The sequence below is a fragment of the Bubalus kerabau genome, chromosome 7 (genome assembly GCF_029407905.1).
Source record: "Bubalus kerabau isolate K-KA32 ecotype Philippines breed swamp buffalo chromosome 7, PCC_UOA_SB_1v2, whole genome shotgun sequence".
Classification (NCBI taxonomy): Eukaryota; Metazoa; Chordata; class Mammalia; order Artiodactyla; family Bovidae; genus Bubalus; species Bubalus kerabau.
The window spans coordinates 33,978,791-34,003,116 of NC_073630.1; the positions used below are offsets into that span (position 1 = coordinate 33,978,791).

Genomic DNA, 24,326 nt, shown 5'->3' on the forward strand with positions numbered 1-24,326 from the left:
TTTGATGTATTTGATAAAAGTGTCCTCTTCCAGTTGCTTTCTTTCTGTCTTTTAATATGACTACATGCACAGGAGGGGAAGGCTAAGTCCATTTGCATCTTCTACAAGGTAAAACTGCTGACACTGGGCCTTGCTTCTCCAGACTGGGAGTGAGTCCGGCTGAGTGACATTCTTTTCTCTTTCCTTCACCACGTAAACCTTCTGTCCACTTAGGGATGACAAGAGGGGAAGAAAAAGGGGAGGAAAAAGACAGAGAACCTGAAGTGTAAGCCCTACTTTATTAAGGAATTGTGAGTAATTTGGGGGCTTCCTTGGTGGTTCAGGTGATAAGGAATTTGCCTGCAATGCAAGGAGACCCAGCTTTGATCCCTGGGTCAGGAAGATCCCCTGGAGAAGGGAATGGCAACCCACTCCAGTATTATTGCCTGGATAATTCCATGGACAGAGGAACCTGGTGGGCTACAGTCCATGGGGTCGCAAGGAGTAGGACCTGACTGAGCGGCTAATGCTTTCACTTGTGAGTAATTTCAAGAAGAAATTGAAGCTCATTGTGACTTGTCTTTGTTCTCTGTAACCATCTTGGTTGCTAAGAGACTGGTGAAAGCTGGCAAATTATGAGAAGCAAGATGAAATGCAAAAGCCTGTTGACTCTGGGGATGGGTAGGATGCCTCAGTCTGGGTGAAATTAGGAATTTGATGCTAGAAGGCAAAGCTCAACTATTTGATTGCTGGAGCTTAGAGGAGGGTTGAGGTAGTAGAGTGGGGGATAGAGCAAGAATGAGAGAGTACATTCAAGCACTTTTGGGTTTTAAATAGTTCTGTAGGCCTTTTGCTCAAGGGATGCATGAAGTACAGCTTGTTTTATATGTAACCGTGAATTCAGCCATTCCCTCTACTTTTTCATAAATAAGACTTAGTTTTCTCAAAGATTAACAAAACTTGCATTTTCTTTCTGAAATAATTTAGGCTTATATCCAATCAATACTTGTGTTTTAATAAGCCAAGTCTTACAATTGTCTTAGAACTTTTTGTCTCCCAGAAATAAAACCAAGGGGGAATCCCAACTTATTTGACTCATAAAAATACTCCTGTGTAAAGACTTACAAGTTATACAAGAGGGAGAAATAGTGGAAAGTCCCACAAGTCCTGTAATAAAATGTCCAAGCTTCCTGATCTCATTGCTGTGTTCAGAGACCGACTTTCTTCGTAGATTCTTCCCATTGCTCACCAACATGAACACTGACTAATGCTAAGTCATTCCACTCAGTATTCTCTCAGTAAGTAATGCATGTCACTCTTATATTCATACTGTTTTTGCTGCCCTCCATGACCCCTCACACACCAGCCTCTCACTTAAAATACACTCATCTCTGCCAATCACACAACCCACTCCAGTGCTCTTGCCTGGAAAATCCCATGGGCGGAGGAGCCTGGTGGGCTGCAGTCCATGGGGTCGTTAAGAGTCAGACACGACTGAGCGACTGAGCAACTGAGCGACTTCACTTTCATGCATTCGAGAAGGAAATGGCAACCCACTCCAGTGTTCTTGCCTGGAGAATCCCAGGGATGGAGGAGCCTGGTGGGCTGCCGTCTGTGGGGTCGCACAGAGTCGGACACGACTGAAGCGACTTAGCAACAGCAGCTGCTGCCTATCACAATTGCCCCCAAGCAATTGACCCGCTCCCATTCCTTCTTCAGCGATTCCCTTTTGCAGCTTCCCTGGAATTTCCTAGGACTACTGCAGCAAATGACCACAGATTTATTCCCTCACAGGTCTGGAGGCTTGAAGTCCATGGTGGGACCATGCTCACCTCCGAGAGCTGTAGGGAAGAACTCTTGATCACTTCTTCCAGCCTCAGTGCCTGTCAGCAGCCCTTGGTGTTTCTTGGCTTATAGACACATCTCTTTAACATCTGCATTCACATGGCATTCTCCTTTGAGTCTCTTTGTGTCCTTCTCTGTCGCTTGTGAAAACACTCTTTTTGAAATTATCCCGTATGATCTCATCTAAATGACTAAAGGACCCTGACTCCACATAAGACCACATCCTGGGGCTCCAAGTTGACAAAATGAAATTTTAGGGGGACACTGCTCAGCCCACTGCACTACAAGAGATCTCTCCATCCTTTGGTCTTTTTGGTCCTTGAAGTTAACTAGCATCATGCATTTCACGCGCATCTGTATTGTTATTTATCTGTGGGTCGCTGCTGTTGCTGCGTCTGGTTTTGTGAGGGAACACTTTGAAGAAGAGATTATATACAAGAGTTGAGGGGGAACCAGTTTAACAAAATTAATTTTAAAAATTTACTCATGTTTTTATTAATCAGATTTATGAACTGTTTAAGCAGTGCAATTATATTTTTCTTTATATATTTTCAAAAATTATTTTGCATAAATGAAGTTTAGCTTATATTTCAGAGTGTCAACACTTTGACCATTTTGTATTAACAAAAATAATACCTAGTAATATTATATCCTAGAACTCTATAATATGTCCTTGTGTATTATTTAATTCAGATCCCTGGCATGTGAGATAGATTGTTAGTATCAATTCTCATGGGAAGATTAACTGGCCAGTAAGTAGCAGAATTAGAATTTTAAACCAGGTCTATCTGATTTTACAGACTCAACTTTTAATTACTATTCTGGGTAGCCTCACTCAACGAAAACTAAATAAAAATATAATTATTTCACTGAGGAAAAATAAAAAGTAATTTTAATGATGAGACTTGTAACTGCCAAATATTAAGTGTAATGATTCTGAGAAAAACCTCCAGTGGTGAATAAATTGCATCTGTATTCACTGGAAGATCTTTTGTTCAAGCTGTCTTTGGCTTTAAGTAATTTAGAAAGCTAATAATCTTTTGATTATGGGCTCTTCTGATCATGTATACAGGGAAGTGATGAAATGCTGAAGACATGCTTTTATGGTTCTTTGATGCTGTGTCTTTATAAATAAGTTAGTGCTGATTTGAAATAGTTAAACAGAAGAAATTAAAATAATGTTTAACTTATAAGAATGAAGTACATTCCTTCAAGTTTTCCCTTACATAGGTTTTCAGGCTTTGTGTGATTAGTGCCCTTCAAGGATCTTCAAAAATAGTTTCTCTTAGCTAAATTATTCCCCCATTCTAGCACATTAATGGTATAGAGAGCATTTGTGTGAATGAGGTATCATTTATTGAATTTCCTGATATCTGTATTTTTGAAAGCATTCTATTCCAGTGCATGGGCAGGGAATGTGCTCTCGCCATCTGTGCTTCCAAATGACAACTACCACACTTAGTCATCGCTTTCTGCCACTGCTTCGTTACTTAGCTCGCTTTTTCCCTGGTACTTCACCTTTGGGAAGCCATCCCAAAGCATCCTTTCTAAGCTCTGTAATGTTTTTAAAACTAAATCCCTGATTGTTTATTAAAATGTCACAATCTGCCCACCTCGTTCTAGTGTTCTTTTCCTAATGTGCGTATTTTGCTAGTATCTGTATATAAGCCGTATTAACTCCATTTAGTACACTTCTTACTTGTTTTAGAGCAGTAGATATTTCTTAGCATGTTGTTGGTTACATGAAGACTGTTAATGCTGGCTACTGTGTATAAAATTATTGAAACAACATTCAGAAGCTAAGTTGAACATATTGTCCTAATTATTAAGTTAAATATAAAGCTATAAAATCAGCTATTATGATAAAAAATGAGTAAAGAAGGTTGACTGATATTAAAAGACTTCCAATTCAGGTAATTATTTCTTCTTGTTAAGTAATAGGAAAATGGGTCAAATATTGTTCCCCTGAGTTTCAGCACTTTTTAATTGCATGTGTTCTGCTTTTTTCCAGTATGCAGTATTTCAGTGATGAAATGCTATTATGCTGATTTTTTCCACAATTGTAATCATATTTTGTAGTCGATACTGCATTCAACAAGTAAGTCTCCGCCTCTCTCTGTTTCAAGGTGATGATACCATGACGGGTGATGGGGGAGAGTACCTCAGACCCGAGGACCTAAAGGAGCTGGGTGACGACTCCCTCCCCAGCAGTCAGTTCCTGGACGGCATGAATTACCTGCGCTACAGCTTGGAGGGGGGCCGCTCCGACAGGTATTCACCGAAAGCGCTCCCTTTGAGATGACGCTGTAGACAGGATCATTGACGCTTCACAGGCGTCCTGTCCTCTGGGCGGTTAGTGTATTATCTTAAGGCATTCTCTAACAACTTTGTGTCCGTTTTAAAGGCAACCGAGGCCTAGAGAGATTAAGTCATTTAGTGAAAGTTTAACTTAGTAAGAAGCAGAGTCATGACAAATAAAGAGCTCTGAACCGTTAAAGTATGATACTTTCAATCATCTACAACTTTTTCTCTAGGCAAATTAAAAGGACGGTTTTGCCTTATGGGCAGTCTTTACTCAGTGGCAGTTACAGGTACTCCCAAACCCCCTTGGGGTTTTTTGTTAGTGGAATCATTTCTGTGAACCAAACTATACTGTGAAGAAGGATTTAAAAATAACAAATGGAGAAGGAAACGTTGCCTGGAACTGACTGTTTTATGAAAAAAATTGGAATAGAATCCCCCAAGAGGCTGGATACCAAGAGCAATCTGAGCAAAATCTGACGGAGACCAGGTTTTATCACCAGATCCAGGGAGGTTTACATTTTATTCTGAAATATACAATCAATTTTGGGGTTAATTACTAACTAGCACATCAGGTATTTATTAATTTTTGAGACAAACTAAGAACATTCCATGGTGACTCATCGATGACTGCCAATTTAGATTGTGTGTGATTGTTTATATAATGTAATATCTTTTGCCAATCAGTAATCTCAGGTTTATAATTTTAATATTGGCTCTATTTTTGGCTATATCCAGCATATGTGGAGTGTAAGAAATAAATACCTTAAAGCCTAGTCCATTTTAAAGGGATAATTAGGAAAAAACAAGCCTACCTTGGGTTTTTCCTTGAGTACTAATGCCTCCCTCCTATCTTTTTTTTTTTAATTCAATGTGCATATAAGTGCCTTTCTGGACTGGCTTTGTGGTAGGTGCTGGAGGTACAAAGATGACTAAGATATAATTGCTGAATTCATAATCTAATGGCATGAAAAATGAGGCCAGTGGTACCGCAGTGCACCTGGACCCCTGAGGCTCAGGCTTCCTGGAGCGGATGAGCTTAGATCGAGAAGGGATGATGAGTAATAGTGGTGAGGAAAGGCGGGGAGGGCATTTGAAGCTTTGGTGAGGTGAGCAAAGGCTTGTGGTGTGTGAGAGAAACAGTAGTGGAACAGTGTAGCGCGGCTGGAGTGCACGTGTGAAGGAGGGGAGGCCTCGTCTGCATTTTGGATGGATCTCTGACAGTGAGACAGAGGGTGGATTTCAGCGGCTTTGTCAAAGGGCTACCCACCTCTGGCAGTAGTAACCATCTGAGAAAATACTGCTGCGATGTTCACTGCAGTAGCTAGGACAACACTTGAACTCTTAACCTGGGTGGTCACAGTCCTGGAGAGAATTTTATAAATGAAAAATTTGAGAATATATCAGTGAGGCAAAACTGGCCAGATGTGGTGACAGATTTTATGGGGTGCGTGAGGAAGAGGAAGAAGACCCAACTGGCTCGTTGGCTTCAGTGACTTAGATGGAGAGGGTCCTTGGGATCAGGATATAGAGGGAGCTGCTCAGAGAGTGAGGGTAAGGGAGCTTGTGAGGGGTCAGTGTTCTAGATTCTGAATTTTGATACACTGATTGATTTGAGCCTTACAATCTGAGATTCTTGAAAGCCTTTAAATTGCAATGAAATATTTATGGCCTTGCAAAAATTCACAGTAGTCTGTGAATAATCTGTTAGTGTTATCCAAAAATCCTTTTTTTTCCAGCTTGATTTCTCTTGTTAAGAATAAGTGCTTAACTTGATCCTTTTGCCTACTTTGAAATACTTAGTATGGAGAAAGATTTAGAACATTGCTTTCTATAAGACAAGTATCAGTGGTTTGAGGATTCTACCTAAACTGAATACTTCTCAGCTTGTAAAGACAGGGGATATGAAACAAAAAAGACATGATCGGTTGTGCGGGGCCACACTTGCATTTGTAAAACACCAGATGCATTCATCCTTTCCAAGTTGGCATTATAGTCAGCATTTCATTTTCATGGTTGCAATTTTTTTTTTTTTTTTTAGTTTTGCTTAGCCAATTGAGTATGTTATCTTTTTCAGTAATCATTTTTTCCTTCTCATTTCTTTATTTGGTGTGCTTTCAATAGTACCATACCCAGGTAGGTATTAATTGCATATCATGAAAACATGACCTTCCTGGATACATCCATATTTCCCTGCTCACTGCTCAATATATGTGTATTGTGTGTTTGTGTGCGTGCGTGCATGTGTGCGCGCATGTGTGTTTTGGCAAGGATTGCTTATATTCTAGAATTATGGATTTATTCCCAAATTAGGATTTTTATGTATTAAATTGAGTATCTATTAATATTTGAGCTAGAAGGGGGAATATTTTACTAGGATGAAAGTCCGTGACACGCCCCGCCCGGTTTTATGTTAATTGTCACAGCGCCACCTTGTGGTTGATCAAACATTAGCACGGCTTCCCCAAAAGAAAGGTGTTTGTGTGAAGTCACTCACTCATGTCCGACTCTTCGCGACCCCATACACTGCTGCCCACCAGGCTCTTCTGTCCATGGGATTCTCGAGGCAAGAACACTGGAGTGGGTTGCCATTTCCTTCTCCAAAAGAAATGTAATTAGCCTATTTATAGTTGGAGATGATAGAAAAAATTCCTCTGATGCCTAAAATGTATATGGATGCAGAGGAATAAAAACAGCTAAACTTTGATTACATTGAATAGGAACACAACCAAGATGTGATTAGTTGGATTTTGTTTCCATTTTATTTTATTATTGCTTACAAATTAAAAAGTGCTATTCAGAGTCAGTGCAGAGCTAAATAACAGTGAACCACAGAAGCTTCCCCATGTATTAAAGCAAACACATTGAATTTGGGGATATTCACTTGTTATAATAGGTTTGAAAGCACCATTAATTGAATTTCTAATAAATCTTGCAGCTTACTAAGATAGTAATTATTACACTTTGCAGTGAAATTGCAAACTTTGTTACCACCTAATATGTGTCCATAAAGCAGCTGTATCATGGTGAAAAAGTATAAATTTAAGATTATAAAAAAAACTTTTGGCTCATCCCTTAGCTGAGCAGCATGTAAAAATTTACACTTCTATAGATATGTTATTGCAAATTTAACTGAACAGCACCACCTCTGACCTAATTTTTTAAAAGTGGCAATTCTGTTGCAAAATATTTGAATTTACTTGCAGTGTTTTAAAACAGAGTAGACAGTTTCTGATCCAGAGACTTGAATTATAGTCATTAGTCCTTTAGAGAGAAGAATTTCCTTACTCTTGGAGTATTCTCACTTCATTTCATTTAAGTAGATTCTTTGATATCATAGAAAACTAATACAATTATGTAAAGTTTAAAAATAAAATAAAATTAAAAAAAAAAACAAAAGAAAACATTAAAAAAAAAGAAAAAAGAGCAATTAGAACTATAAACATTGATTAAATACCAATTAGCATTTTAGAAGGCAGTAAACAGAGAGAGCTAAAATAAAATCAGAGGGTAGAGATATTCAGACATATGGTTTTAACTTACTCATTCTCTTCACTCTGTCTCTCTAACTTCCCTCATTGTCTGTAGATCCTAATATCTTTTTCTCCCTACCCTAATCTCCTTTTTGTGATCATATTGTCTGTTTCTTTCCTGTCTTCTCCCTCTGTGTTTCTTTGGTGTTTGGACTCTAGGAAAGACAAAAAATAGCACCAACATCCCTTTTTTCCTCTTGGTTCAAAACCAGTTGAAAAGTAGACCCAGGTATTAGGTCGATAGATATCAGTAATCCACTGTTATTACTGATACAGTGATTGCAGGATGTGGCTTTAAATTCGCGTTCCAAGAAACTCTTAAAAACCTCATTAATACCTCTTTCCATTCACACCCAAAGGAGCCCTTAAATACCTCGTTCGGAAAGCAGACACACCTCCACTCAGATATGGGGCCTCCCTGAGAGGGGCAGTTGAGACCTGGCTGCCCTTTTACAAGTTTACACTTCGACAGTGGTGGCAGCCACGTCACTGGCTCTTAACTGAGGCACCTTTTTTTTTATCCATTCAGTTTTTTCCCATCCAAGCTAAATATCTATTTTCCCTTTAAGACCTGTGTTTCTACCATTCCATGGCTGCATTTAAGGGTAAAGTCTACATAGTGATGGAGCCTCTACTTGCCGTTATGACCAGGCATTATTATTCCTGTACTCCAGTGCCTGTTGGTCCTTTCGTGCTGTTCATTAATATAAATCTAGCACTTTTGAATGTATCGAGTCACCGTCTGGATCTATGCATTTCAAAGCCGAGCATAGAGACTATGTAATTAATACATCTAAACCCAGTGGATCTTGATGGGGGAAGATGGATGAGCCCATAGACAACATATCATTTCAAGAGGTTGACCTCTCTACTGTTTTTCCCTTCTTGGTTCAATTCAAAAGAAAATAAAGGAGAATAGAATTGAAGAGCTGTTGACCTAGTCCTGCCTGGTACAAAACACATACAAGGGAATCTTTAGCTATCTTTGGAGTTTGGAGCAGGGGAAAAAAAAAATACTCAGTCCACCAGTTGAGACAAGCTTTTGCTGAGATTAAAGACCCCTGTTCCCAAAAGTTTAATCCCCTTCCTATCCTCAATTTCAAAGTCAGGCCAGGGTTCGTCACAGTAGCCTATTTATGAAGTGCACCATCAAAATCTAGCTGCACAGCTGTAAAAATAACTATAGTGTAAGCTGCTTCCAGGTGCCAGAACGAAAACCCCTGTGAATAGTTTGCTTGGCATCCAGGCTCCTCCTGCCATGGCCGTGTCAGGAGCCTCTATCTTCCCCAAGAGCCTGTAGAGCATAAAATAGTGTATTGACAAATTCTATTTAGATTTAATTGTATTATAAACACACAGACTTATATAGGTGTAAAAACATAGGATCAGATAATTTAACTTTTTTAATTCATGTCACTTACCCTCTAATATTCAGCATTTACTTTGGGGGCATAGATCCTACAGCAAAATAGGAGAAGGCCCCAAATTACTATAAATTATCTACCAAGTGATGATTTCCTCAAAGATAGTTGGAGATGTTGACACCTCTGAAAGATGACAATATATGGCTTACAAACTTAGGTATATTTGCAAAAGAAAATAGTTTCTACTAATAGATCTGCTAAATTGATGTTTAGTCCATAATTCTATAGCACTTCACTGGCTAAATACCTACTAGCTGAAAGTAAATGAAATCTTGCTTCCATAAATAAGCTGAAAATTTGCCTATCTCTTTATTTTCCCTTGTGGGCTTTGGGCTAGTATTCTGAATACAGATCTTTAATTCTTGGGCTAACATGTATAAAATATAGTTTATTTAAGATACCAATGTGTTTGTCATTTGATTGTACAAATTGACTAGGAAGTAAGGAAATTACTGCTAAGTCGCTTCAGTCGTGTCTGACTCTGTGCAACCCCATAGACGGTAGCCCACCAGGCTCCCCCATCCCTGGGATTCTCCAGGCAAGAACACTGGAGTGGGTTGCCATTTCCTTCTCTAATGCATGAAAGTGAAGAGTGAAAGTGAAGTCACTCAGTCGTGTCCGACTCTTAGCAACCCCATGGACTGCAGCCCACCAGGCTCCTCCATCCATGGGATTTTCCAGGCAAGAGTACTGGAGTGGGGTGCCATTGCCTTCTCCAAATTGCATCTATGCAAATATCGAGTCTCACCCATTACATACGAGTATGTAATTCAGAACTTTGAAATTCAGATTTGCCAAAAATGTAAAGCATTGCTTATCAAAGCCTAAATCCCATTGTGAAGCCAAACCTCAGTTTTGGTCAGTGTCCGCTGGCAGTTCATTTTCACGCTGGCAGATGTGTATGTGCGCGTGTGTTGTGGGTTGGTCTTAGAAACGGTTTTTCGTGCTCTTGCATCTCATTGCCACAGCAACCAGCGTTCTTTGGTGCTTCACTCACCACACACAGGACATGCACAGGGAGCAGTGCTGTCCTTTGAAATCCCTTTATTGGAAACACCAGAGACAAACAGGAGAAACAGTGCTTCCACAGGAAGCATGCATCTGGCCACCATTCATCTCGCTCTGTAGCTTCCAGGGGTGTGCACCAACATTCAGTCATTCACAGCTGGAGAGCAGGAGAAAGAGGTGTGGAGAGAGAGGAAAAGGAGTGCAAATGAAACCTATGTTTTTGTTTCATTCTCTCCTAGGACTGTCTTCTACTAATATTTTTCCTAGCTGCAGGGAGATTTACATTGAACACAGATTTAAGCAGTCTATCCTGGGAGTACTTTCTGTGTGAATTTCTTATACTAGCAGTAAGCTACAGTTGCTGGTTTAAAACATTTCTGGGAAGAAAATGAATCAGATTAGGAGTATCAAATTTTATCTTCTGGATTCCCTTGTGCCCTGGCCATTGAGTGGTAGGAACCAGTCAAAAGATGTGTTAGTTTAGTTGCTGGACAGAGAGGTGTGGCAACACAGAGAGCTGGGTTTCCTTCTTCCACGGTTGCGATTTGTGTCCCCCTGGAAGTTGCACTGGTAGCTAATAGCACGCTTTTTTCACTCTCCTGCTCGGCTCATCATTCCATCCTCCCAACCCTACTCCTGCTGTCGGTATATCACCATGACCTCCTGCCAACCTACCAGCCTTCGGTCCTTCAGTTCCGACAGGTCTCACACCCTGAGCCATGCCTCCTACCTGAGGGACAGTGCCATGATCGACGACACAGTCGTGCTCCCCAGTCACCAGGTATGTGACTTTTTGCCTTTGTGTTTCTGTTTTCTGGAGGTCTTTTTAATGTTATCTGATGTTGGCTAGGTCTGGAAGAAGATTTTTTAACCTAAAAAAAAAAAAAAACTGTCTTAATTCAGTCAATAAGCCTAGCATAAGAGATTTACAAGTTTTTCAAAAGCATAAAGAAAGTTTGCTGCATTTCTCAATGAACAGAGTTTTTCTAAAATAATATACTACTTGTGTCTTAAGCTATACTGGGTCCTTCTGTGAAGATTATATATAAAACTCAATTTCTTTGTGAAATCTCTGTTAAAAGAAAATGTAAGGTTGGATGCATTTTAAAGTATAAGATAAAAGGTACAGGTTAAAATATGTCTCTCAATATTTAAAATTGTTTTCTATGGGAAAAGGTGTAGAATTTGTTATGAACTTTATTTTAGATATGATTTTATCAGTTTGACTATATATAAGGAAGTAAATGAAACCTATGTTTTTCAAAGACAACTACTCAAGTGTAACCCTACATCAGTAATGTAATTTAAATTGGAATGCATTATAAAGATATATTTTTAAATGCCTTAGTCTCATATCATATTTTTAAATGAATGTTTTTCCATGTAATACCACTTTCCTGTGATTCCAATTATTGAAGTTCATTATATTTTAATTTAATTGAAAGAAAGTCTTTCTTATTAAATCCAGTGTTCTTTGTGTTTAGGTGACAAGTCTAGCCAAGGAGGCAGAAAGGAATTCTTATCGTCTAAGCTGGGGCGCTGAGAACTTGGACAACGTGGCTCTTTCTTCCAGCCCTATTCATTCAGGGTGAGTAAATCAATATTGTGTATCCAGATCAAGAGGTATAAAGAGATGAGTGAAAATAACAGCTTTGTCCAGTAGCTTTAGCTGGTGGCTAGCTTACAGGGGAAGTGACCTTTTTTAAAAAGGTCATGCTTTATCCGCTTTATCCGCCATGGAGTCTCTCCACACAAACAGACCAGCAAAAAGGGTTGAATTCCGCATAGAAGAACTGACCATTGTTTTAAAATAACGCATAGAACTGCGTCAAATAGCTTGTTAACTAACCAGAGTATACCTGTGGCCTCCTTATTGTTCATAGTTTTGTCTTTAAGATACCTTGAAAATAGGGGCAAGATCATTTGCTTTTGAAAGTTCTGCTAAGATTGACTAGTTTAATAAATGCCTTTCCTTGCATATTAATGCATTTAAAATAATGTTTACAGGAGTCTGAGTCATACAGATATACAGAGGAGTTCACATGATGCTTGAAGTAGGAATATATTAAAAAGGGAGATTTGAGTGCAACCAGTTAGGTTCTCAATTATCGTTTTAAAGTCATTCAGGTAATATATATGCCACTACTTAAGAAATGCTGCCTATTTATATTAGCTTATTAAAAAGTAGGACTTTGAGTTAATGATTTTAAATATCCTTAAAGATGTTCTTAAGTTAGAAGAATTCAATTATTTGTAATATAAATTCCTTAAGGGGTTTTAAATTGTAATACTCTTTACAATTGGTCTTTTCCTTACATTTTAATGGTTTCAAGTTGTATAGCAATTCCATAATTATGAATAAACTTTAAAAATGTTTTTCTTTAATTACTTTTTAAACCCTGCTCATATTTTATCTAACTAAATGTAATATTTTGATTTAAATTATTATCTCAAACTCCTTATCCATAATCCACAGAATGATTTTGAGTGATAGATCCCTTATTGTTTTTATTATTCTAAAATATTCTCCTTTCAGGAAAGCATTCTAAGATACTGTAGTTTAAAATTTGGGACTTCTTAATCTGATCTCCTGTTAAAGGCTCATAAAATTAGTTACATAGATATTGAAAATAATCATAATACTCTTCTATGTTAAATAAGTGAAATCTAGTTCTTGATGCAAGTGCTATTCAGGGGAATAAAAACCAATTATACCTCATTCAAATTTATTTATTTTAAGTATAAAATGAGATAATTAAAATCTGACAGCTATATGTGGTTCAAAAAGCATAACATCACATACTAAATTTTTCAACAATAGTAAGAAAAAAACCTTGGGCCTAGAGTGTTGATGGATAATAGGTCAGAATTTAAAAACCATAATCTAGTATTTGAAGTCCATGTCCAGCCTACAAAGTGACAAGATTACTTTAAGCAAAATGTAACAGAGAAAAATTATCTTATTGCAGACCAAGATTTTAAAGATCCTTATTTTTTTTTACTATGAAACATGATCACTGACTCTGATCCTCAACTGTGGCTGTACATGGGAATCACTTGGGAGCTTTAAAAATACTGATGCCCAGGCCCCAACTGAAACCAGTTCTATCACAGTCTCTGTTGTTGGGGCCTTGCCATTGGTATTTTCTACAAGCACCAGTTGTCAAATATATTTGTTTTATGTAGACTATTAGAAAGGAACACCATTGCCTAATAAAGCTTCGACTATAAGTTTGACTTAGGTAATTAACATATGACTAGTTACCTCAAGTATCTTTTTATCCTTTCCATTTACTTCAGTATTCTCTCTTCACACACTGTTGAATTCTGCAGCGCACCAAAGTTTGTGCCAGGCACTAAGGAAAACAGATGAGTAAGCCATAGCCAGTACCTTTAAGAAGCTTGCTGAGGGTTGTTATTTGAATTTGGAAGACAGTCTACTTAAGAGCAATAACGTGATGGTTAAGAGTGTGCTTTGGAATCATACCAAACAGAATTCAGATCCTGGCCCTGACATTCAATATGCGACACTGGGCAAGTTGTGTAAAGTGCTTCCGTTTATTTATCTATAAGATGAATGTTATGTTATAGACTCCGTAGGGGAGACTTAAGGATTAGATGCTTCTTAAGTAGTTAGCATTTTGCCTAGAAATAATAAGTACTCAATAGATTTTTAGCCATTAGTATTTATACAATCCACACACACATCTTTAGCAAATTTCCAGTTAGTGAAACAAAAGTATTCTGAATTCTCTAAATGGGAATAACCAATGTGGTATAATTGGCAGTGTTTGACTTATTTTTTATCACGTAATCTATCGTAAAATTGTGTTTCTACCATAGTATTTGAATGAACACTGCAAAAGATGACTCCAGTGGAATGGACAGTTACACTAAAAATTCAGTATTTCTGAACCTGATGGTATTTGAAAGCTACTGTGATATTAATATAAATAGTATTCATAATATATCATATAAAAATGACTTCTTATAATTTTATTCATTATACGTCAAGTTCCTGAGTAATAGTTTTTATGTAATTTACAAGGAGCTGAGTTTATCTTTAATTAATTAGGTGAATTCTAAGCCACTTCAAAGCCTGCCCAAATTGTAAGAAAAAAAATAATTTTTGATAGAGGAGATAATAAAGTTAGCTTTTATATGCATATGTCATTAATTTTGTGGATAATGATCTATTAGATTAGATGAAGAGATTTTGGATTAATGGAAGACACAACTTCTACCAATAAGCACCATTATTTTCTTTTATTTCTACTGTTTCCAATGACTAGTGTTCATCACAATAGGAGAATAGGTCACGGTGATTAAAAAATCTGTTCTGACCAATAAATATAGCCAGTATCTAGCAAAAGATAGGCTGACTGTAATATTTTTGTTGTTGTTATTAAAGAAGTTGCCTTACTGATTCACAGTGTGATTATTATTTCCAGTATCCTAACCATGATCACATCCAATGCAAGCTTTGACAAGAGCTTAAATTTTACATTTCTTCCCCATTTCATAAGTGCATAATGAATCAACAGATGTAAGCCACAAATTCCTATCAATAGCTAGTTTTGTGACTCATTTTAAGTATTATTTCAAAAGTCTTTAATGTTATAGTTTTTTAATGTCAGCCAAGTGCCAACAAATAAATGTCAGTTCATGATGTCGTATATAAGACATAGTAACTAGAAGTCAATAGGAAAGTAATCTTTTATAGGACTTCTTTTTCATAAAAACGTTGAAGATGGTTTTGCTGTGAACCTAAAACTACTCTAAAAAATATAGTCTATTTTTAAAAAAATGTAAAGATGTTAGCTCAAATAGTGGAAGTTGATATTTGAAATTCATAGAAATTAAAGATGTTTTTCATTTGACGACATCAATATTTATCTAAGTACCTGTGGCAGTTAATTTAGTTGTTCATGTATTTCAAACACTTTTTTTTTTAATGGTGCACGAAGGTAAATTCTTTGGGGTGAAGAAAATTGTTTCATAAGCAGTGAAACAACTGTTTTGTCAAGTTAGGTTTCTGGTCCAGAGTATACACATATCTGTAAATCATCAGGTGCCGAAAACCCAAGTGGACTCTGAAAAGGTACGGAGTGTTTTGAGGAAGAGCAGCCTCAAGTAGAAGAGGGATGAAAGACAGGACTTAGAGCGAGGTCAAACAGTGACCAGTGAGGAAGACAGGGGATGGAAGTCTTGGAAAAGCACCAAGACTTCGTTCACGTAGTTTTTGTTACCTCTAGTAGGTAATTAGTGTTAGCTACTCTGCCTTATAGTTTATGCTGCTGTTTGTCATTGGAGCCAATTTTTAAATTGCGCCTTTTCTGTTTGCATTTCTTATGTAGCAGCCCAAAGGGCATTACCATTATTTTGAAAATACTAAAAGTGTGATCGAAAAGCTATGGAGGCAAAACTATGTCTGTCAAATGAAAGACTTTTTATCTTTCATTATACTGCCCCTTGATGTTGTGTAGCTTCTTGGATATTTAGACTTTGAGTACCCACATACGCCAGTGTTGAATAAGGCCACAAATGCCTCTCCAGTGATTTTATATCCCAGTTCCCTATCCTGGGAGTTACTCCATAGCCCCCATATCTGGGTCTTCTCTCAGCCTTTTCATAGAGCTGTATCTCATTTGTATTTCCATCCTTTTTTTTTTCAGTGAATACGGTATTGGTATATAAATATTTCATTTGAAAGTCACTTCTGATTTCCTTCTTTATATTTCACTTTATCCATTCCTTCTCTGTGCTAAAGTATCTATTCTGTTGCAGCCGCACCTCTCCATGTCTTGATCGTGACAACAGCAGGTGAACGTCCGCATAATTCCTTCTCTGAACATGTTGCCTCCCCTCTTCCCCTTTCTCCATGTCCTTCTCCCTGTACCTTGCCTCGGGATGCTTTAGTGTGACCATACCTAGCCAGAGAGAGCGAGAGAGGGAGCACACGAGGGAGAATGATTTATTGTCTCCACGTCATGACCATTACCTAACTCCCCATTATGGTACAGGGAAAGTGGGTATTTGTTATTTTGTTGGAAATAAGTGGGGGTTATGCTAAAATGAATGTAGACCTCATGGCTGTCTTCATCATAAGTCTCCGTATCTCTGCTGCTTTTGAGAGAAAATGGGCTACATAGAGCTGAAAGATGTTATTCCCAGCAATTATGCAAATTGGTTAAGCTATTTTCAAGTTATAGTAAAGGTTATGATTTTAGGTGTCACTTAGCAGAGTTTTTTAAAGCTATAGTCTAGGGGAACCAAAGGCTGAAATTTATTAATAGTGCATTTGCTTGCTAGTACTGCTTTAAATGCAACTTTTGATATTTTGGAAATTGTACTATAGAATGATTCCAGTGTTCTAAAAATATCTATGATTCTATGTTATTTTGATAAAGTTGTTTTTAAAAGTTCTTATCAGACTACTGGTTATAGTATTTTTATTATACAGTCATCCATCAAGATCAGGATACTGAAGATTGTCTACAATTGTCTACAAATCAGGCAATTTTCAATTTTGACAAATTTATATCCATATTTTTACTTTTTCTGCAATACCCACTAAATATTTTGTGTCTATACATGAACATAGTGATAAATACATTTTTGGTGATGTTAACAGGTTTGAGGCACTTTATTTCAAAGCTGTTTTTCATCAGTTTTTCAGTTGATGGAATTTGGAAGATTGGGAAAAAATTAAGAAAATTATAGAGGACAGGGAGCTCACGGTATGGTTTTCTTACAGTAACCCAGAAATCAAATTTAATTCAAGGCCCTCTTGCTATGTATGTGTAGATCACTGAAGCACCCTGATGACAGATTTTTTTCCTATTTTCACTCAGTAACTAACTTTGAATGCTGCAATCTACCCCCCATCCTTACCCCATGGTCCTGGATGAATTAAACATAAACCTAAGGATTCATAACTTTTGGGGTGGAGGATATAGTCCTCAAAAGACCAGAATCACTGTTTTCTGCTGCCTCCTCTGAAGCATGTATCTGTCTAGCTAATCAACTACATATTTCTAGGCAAGTCATCTGCATAATAATGGTGGATTGCTTTTGCTTTTATTCCTTTTAAATTGTGATAACACTGTATCTCACAATTTAGAAAACTTCAATAAGGATTTCTACTTTGCATGACTGCTGAATTTCCTTTGAAGAGTAAGATAAACAATTAAAACCAAGTATGTTATGTGATGTTGTTTTGTCTGTACAGTCTGAAGTCAATGTTCAGTGGAGTATGTGTACACATTTTCTGCAAAACTACTCCTGATTGTTTTAGCCATACAGCAAAAATAGTATATATTTCGTGGAGGAATAGCAGTTTGTTTTTCAAATAGAAATGCTTCCAGAACTTCTGAAATGGAACATTCCAGTAGGTCGCCTAACCTAGTTAGAATTTTAATAGCAGAATGCCACATTAGAGTTTGAGTTTAATCAAAGTCTCTCATTTTGGGGATGAGAAAACTGAAACCTAAAGATGTTAAATGACGTGCCCGAGGTTGCAGCAGTAATTCAACACAGGGTTAGAGCTCGTGATAGATCCAAGCTGGAGCCGGGAAAGAATGTGGAACTTGTTGAATTATCTTGTGCTCTGTAATAATAGTGGTTTTTACATCTTCTTTAGTACAGTTCATAAACTAATCAAAACTCCATATTAAACTACTTTAGCAAAGTTCTGGGTTCACTGTAGATATTTAATAAATGTTAGTTACTCTGTTTAATTTTTTATATTATATGCTAATTTTAAGACATTCAAAATATATAAAATTATATGCATTTATTGAATTCTATCTGCTTGACCCACAATGATTTAATTCTTGCTCTACCCTTAAGTGGTGATAGGATTATCCCTCATTGACAGATGAGGCTTCAGTCACAGCTCACAAACAGTGGAACTGAACTTCAGTCCATTTATCAATACATTTTACTTTAGTTCTTTTCATCTCCCAATGTTAGGGTTAGGGTTATCTTGTCCCATTTTTAATCTCCTGAAAATATGAGAAAATCAAATTTACTTAATCAAATCTGGTATGTGAACTAATTTCTCTCATGATTCACCCTAACCTTTCACTTTTTCCTGTGATACAAAAAAAAATAATGGTCTCTTACAATCTGCTTTTTGAAATTGTTATACATCACAAAATAACTATCCACTAATCTATTACCTAAGCTTCGCTGGTGGCTCAGTGGTTAACAACCCGCCTGCCAGTACAGGTGACGTGGGCTCAATCCCTGGGTTGGGAAGGTCCCCTGGAGAAGGAAGCGGCAACCCACTCCAGTGGGAAATCCCATGGACAGAAAGGAGCGTGGCACATAGAGGTGGACATAACTGAATGACTCACACACACATCCAGGTAGTAACACCTTTGGATATCCTGGTATTTTTAATGAAAATATTCAAATGCTAAGCCAATTTTATATTATAAACGATTGGGATTAACTGATTAGCATGTTGACTTTTATCAAAAGCCTTCTCATCAGTACCTAGAAAAAAAAGTTGAATAATTATTTCTCTTATTCTCTTTTAGTTGAAGAAAAGACTTTTATATATAATTCTGCATAGTCAGCTTTTTAATTAGTTGTTTACTTTAATGAAATCTGACTGGTGTTTGGTCCCTCGTTGTCCAGGGACCAAAGAATTAAATAACTTTCTACTTTAGCCTTCTTTTCAATTAGAAATAAATATATACAGCTTCTCACAACTTACCCTTTTCACTCTTCCATCATTCACTGTTAAGCAGCATCTATTTGAGTCTGATTTGCTTAGAGTATTTTCTAACTAAATTTGTAAACCTTTTTATTCATTTTGACTATCAATATTTAGCTCTTTCATGACTTCCCATCCTTTTGTTTCTTTCTTGATATCCTTCTGATTTACTTTCTTCTCTGCCTGCCTGCCCCTCTCTTCCTTCATCTCTCTCTCCCTCTCTCGTCTAATAATTCCCTCAACAGAGCTTGTTGTTTTTTATTAGCCTAGTGCACTTCCTTTAGTTATTTCATAAAGACACAAAAGCTTGTTTTTGTTGGAAGTTTTCTCTGAAATAGACACATTGCCACTTTAATTTTTCAAATTTGCTTGCTGTTCTGGTGCGATACTTAAATATAATTTTCTAGATCTATGATGACACCAAGACATATATAGTTAAGTTTATCTACTGCAGCTCCAGTCTTTAAGTCCTTTTACTTCCCAGTCTTTGGTCTTTCTTCATACAGTTTTCACTTCTAACAAAATCATTACTTTGGTGTATCCAAACTCTTGGTCTTTTGCTTACTCTCATTTTCGACTAATCCTCTATCAAGGTAATTGAATATATTCACTCTCTCATTTTCAAGCAGGGAAATGCCTGTAGAGGAATATTTAATATTGAAGACAGTCCTTCTCAACTATTTAGCTATTTTATGAACTGAAATGTCTGAGTGTAGTCATTTGAGTGAGGTCTGACTGGATTGGTTGTCCAGGAATCAAAGAATTAAACAACCTTCTACTTTAGCCTTCTTCTCAATTAGAAACAAATATATGCAGCTTCTCACAACCTACCCTTTTCACTCTTCCATTCATTCACTATTAAGCAGTTACTTATTAACTGCCTCCTGCGTGCCCCATTCACATGGCACTAGGCACTTGGGACACAGGAAGAAATACGGAGCACAAGGTCACTGCCTTTGTGACACTGATGTGGACCTGAGTGTGGTCTAGTGCCTTCCTCCTTGACCAGGAGAGTAAGCGATTCCGAGTAAGTGCAATCGTCATGTGACATTTGGGGCTTAGACTGTGAGCATCTCGGCAGCAATGGAAGACGTCTGGGCTATGTCTTTACTTTCTGTATCCTTGCCAAGTTCCTAGCAGAGCAGCTGCCACTGACAAGAAGTGTACAAAAAGTGACATGAAAAGCAGCGTGGAAATTATGGGGTAAAGGAGAACAAAAGAGAATTTTAAAAGAAAGTCAGTAACATAGAAATCAGAGAAAGTAATCAAACATGTAGGTGCTTAGACATTGTTACAGCCAAGTGTATAGCTACTTCAGTTCACTCCTTACAGAATGCACCACTAGAAGATATTCTAAATGGAATATATAGGCTGTAAACCATTACTGGAATAAATATAGTGAAAATATAATAGCATGTACCATGAATGAGGAAACACCCTGGATGCTTTCAAAAAATACAGATAGTATTGGATATTGATAATATTAATCAGATGTATTATAATAATTCCTTACTTTTTTGAGTCCCTGTTCTTCAGCAATGGTGCTAGTAATCAAAAGATGAAAAAGAAATCAAAGAAAGTAGAGAAAGTCAGAAATACAGCATTGAGTTCGAATTAGCACCGGTTGAAACTTCATTTTTTTCTAGTTTTTATAAAAATCAACATAAATATGCTGCTGTTGCTGCTAAGTCGCTTCAGTCGTGTCCGACTCTTTGCGATCCTAGAGACGGCAGTGCACCAGACTCCCTTGTCCCTGGGATATCAGTCAAATGAAAATAATAAAATGGCAAAGAAACCTTTATAGTCATCTAGACATTTTACCAGTTCTTTCATCCTTTTGAGCGATAGTGCATTTTAAAAAGCAAATAGAAAATAATTTAAGAATTCCTACTTAAACACTAGTAATAAGAAAAGCAGCCAACATTTTCTCGCTGTATTTTGATAAAGACCAGAAACATCCACACTTCAGAACTAACCTGTTGCTTATGCTCCCCAGTTTGTGCCCCGTACTAAAAGCTGAGAGGATGGGGTTTGAACTGATAGGTCTAGACTGGCTCCTGCATGGGGAAAGAAGTGTGAGACCTCCTCTCCTGGTCTCGTTCTGCGTGACCTGCTTCAGATAGGCACTCTGGGCTCCTTCACAGATGTCTGTATTACTAGCAGCAGGGTTCTGTTCAATAGCATGCTTAATGAGTTCTGTGTTCTGCTATGAAGAGGATGCTAAGGTATTTTTCCTTCACTTATTTAAAAATAACACAAATATATTGTGTTTCTATCCCATAACTTACTTTAACAAAATACCTTTCAAATGTTTTACATGTTTGTCATAGATGTAATATCTGAGTGTGATGAATCTGGTATAGTTCTGTGTTGGTTAAGCTATCAGTAGATCTTATGACACCTGTGTGTTGCTTTCCTCTTTCTGTTTTGGTATAAAATTCTTGCAAATGCAAGGAGAATTGGGAAAGACAGTAATGTTATGTGTGAGAGGGTGTGCACATTATTTGTGTGTGTCTTTGTGTATATGTATACGACCATCAGATTGCCTGGTTTAATTTTTCCTCCTTGACAAAGTGAGTGCCTCCCAGACTTTGAGTTTTACACTAACCTAGTGAGACACTCAAACTAAGCTGCAGAAACATCCTGAAGGAACCAACTTCAGAGTTGAGACAAACCCTTTCTCTTGGTACAGTTAAAAAAATAAACAAGCCAAATCACCCTGGATCATTACTCCCTTATTCATGAACAATTAGGTTGGCAAAAAAGAAGCAAAAGAAGAGATGCCTTTACATTTCTGAATTACTAGCTGTGATTTTCCGTGTTTAATTTATTATAATTTGGGGACAATCACGATGCCCAGATGTCTTCCATTAGCATGAGCCCAGGATTTCCCCCTCAAAACCCAGAGCAGAGGGGATTGATAATCTTGTTTTCTTTCTCTCCTATCAATTAAAATGGTATAGAAGAGATAGTTCTACTTAAGAAGTGAAAAAGAACCTTTGAATCGGTAAATGGGCTCTTTCCAAAGCATTTGATTCAAAAAAAAAAAAGCATTTGATTATTTTGGTTTTCCTCTTTTTTAGAATGTAATCAGTTAAAAACCTTCATCCTGGGTATGACAGTGTTGGAGCAGGATGCATGTACATGGGTTTGGTCTTGAGAGAAAGACTTTGAATTTTTTTTAAGTCGTAGAATTATGCTAAAATGATCTGGACATGATGTAATTTTTAAAAGTCAAGTTGAGTTAACTTAGAAAAGCTACAATTTAGTCTTTCCTCTCTGCTCTATATTATTTCAAACTATGGATTTTTCAGGACGCATATAGAAGGAAGCAAATGCCTCTGCATTTATAACAAAAGGAGACTCATATTCTTTATGTAATTTCATTCCACTTTCTAAGTCAATTGGATGTATGTTTAATTTACAAGTTCATGTTTAATATCACCGTTGTCAAATTAGGAGCAGAACTGTTCTTTAGTAACAGATCAAAAAATACACAAATTAAAACAGCAACCAAACTGAAATAAAGGCACTGGTATAAAGTAAAATTACTTTTTAAGGGCATGTTTTTGGCCACCATGCATATAAATAAGAAATGTTTTAAGAACAGAGCATTATGGGAAAAAAGCTAACTTGACAAAGCTTGTTTATCTGCCTTCGATATTTCAAAACACCATCTAACCTTCCATTTTAACTTTTAGTTTCCTGGTTAGTTTTATGGTGGATGCCCGAGGTGGTGCTATGCGAGGCTGCAGACACAACGGGCTCCGCATCATTATTCCACCCCGGAAATGTACCGCCCCAACACGAGTCACCTGCCGACTGGTCAAACGCCATAGACTGGCGACAATGCCTCCAATGGTGGAAGGAGAGGGCCTGGCCAGTCGCCTGATTGAAGTCGGACCTTCTGGTGCTCAGTTCCTTGGGTAAGGGTTTCTGCTAAACCTCCCAGGTAGTCACTGGTGAGCTTGTGTCCTCTACATGAAATCACTAGGATGGAGTGGAAACAGGTACGTCAAGCTTTTGAAAGAAGATTGGCCCCTGTGAAATTTTTTAAGAATTGAAAGTAATGCCTCAATGTTTGACCGCACTTAAATGCCTCTTATTTTAAGGCATTAATGGGTTAAGCATTCAGGTTGACTATTACTCTTTCTCTTTGGATGTGATAGTAGCTGCCAGGCTCCCACTATGAATAATCATACTTTGGTTGATGGTAGGTATTTTTTAACCTGGATTTAAGTGGGAAAGTCGTAGAGAAAAAATACAGTTGGCCCTTGAACGACACGGGTTAGAGGCGCTGACTGCCCTCCACACAGTTGAAACTTTGCAAACACCTGAGGGTTGGCTCTGCCTGTAAGAGGCTCCTCCACATCCCAGGTGCTGCATCTGTGGATCCAACAACCGCTGATGGACCACGTGGTTCTGAACTATTTGCCATTGAAAAAAATCAAATGGACCTGCCTAGTTGTTCAAGGGTCAACTGTACTAGTCTGTTCTGAACATAAACTTGACGTCTTGTATAGTTACAACAAACAGAATCATCATCTTCGCTTTGGAGAGCAGTGTTCTTTATAGAACATACAAAAAATTTAATCTATGTGATTTGTCTTTTCTGTTATCAAAATTGCTACCATGACTTAAAAATCATCCTGGCAGTTTTTTATTTGGCATAGATTTCATTAAGAGGACAAAAATCCAGAATGACTTTTACCATGCTCATTTTAGCAATTTTGAGTAGAAATAAGCTTTTCTTCTATTTGTACTGCTGCTGTTATATTACCTGGTATCTCAATATGCCAAGAAATGAGTAGTACCTGCTGAAAACTGACAAAACGAAGTTTTGGAGGGGGACAAGTTTCAAAATATTTTGAAACAAATAGGTTGTATTTCAGTCTTATTATATAAAGTCTTTGTGCTAAAAAGCTGGGAGAAAATCCTATTATGAACTCTTTTGCTTTGCCAATGTCATACTGGGGAGAGGATTTCTTACTTTAGAACTCAGGAAATGTTCTAAAGCCTCGTAATTTGGAGCAAACTCTTAACAGGTTGTTCCAAATTATGTTCACACCTAAAAAGGTGTGTGTATGTATTTCCCAGTTATGGAAACTACCTCCCATGTCCTCCTATCAGACAGACCAGAGATTTAGAAGGAGCCTGTGAAGTTCTGGGTTGCATCAGAAAACTCCATTATGGTTGGAATAATTCCCCACTGATTCCTTTCATATTCTGTGCCAGGTCCTTTCCCCTTCCTCATGCACAGATAGTTGTAGGCTTTTTAATAATTGTCAGATCTGTTGAGAAATACCCATGAAAACTTCTGGCCTCATTACAGAGTCAGAGTTTTTATTGTATTCCCAACAGCTTTGTCTTTCCTGTGGAGCATATTTTATTTTATTTTTTTGGCTCATGCCCTGGCGGTGAACCTAAGCAGGAATAGATCCGACCCCACGTGCCCCCCTTCCACGCACCTCCATTGTACACTCTGGGTCTCTTGTTCTTGCTCTTTGTGAC

At 37.5% G+C, this 24,326-nt stretch overlaps 1 protein-coding gene across 19 annotated transcripts in view; it reads left to right on the plus strand.

Annotated features, from left to right (window-relative positions):
• ANK2 (ankyrin 2) overlaps positions 1–24,326 on the plus strand; it is a 285,421-nt gene that overhangs the window by 210,090 nt on the left and 51,005 nt on the right. For 10 of the 19 annotated variants that reach the window (XM_055588009.1, XM_055588011.1, XM_055587993.1 and 7 more), the window contains 4 exons: positions 3,951–4,095; positions 10,769–10,871; positions 11,575–11,678; positions 22,517–22,741. In XM_055588009.1, the coding sequence (XP_055443984.1) occupies positions 3,951–4,095; positions 10,769–10,871; positions 11,575–11,678; positions 22,517–22,741 (577 nt within the window). Of the gene's footprint in view, positions 1–3,950; positions 4,096–10,768; positions 10,872–11,574; positions 11,679–15,877; positions 15,914–22,516; positions 22,742–24,326 lie in introns of all 19 variants that reach the window. The other 9 variants (XM_055588008.1, XM_055588007.1, XM_055587992.1 and 6 more) reach the window with 2 other exon arrangements.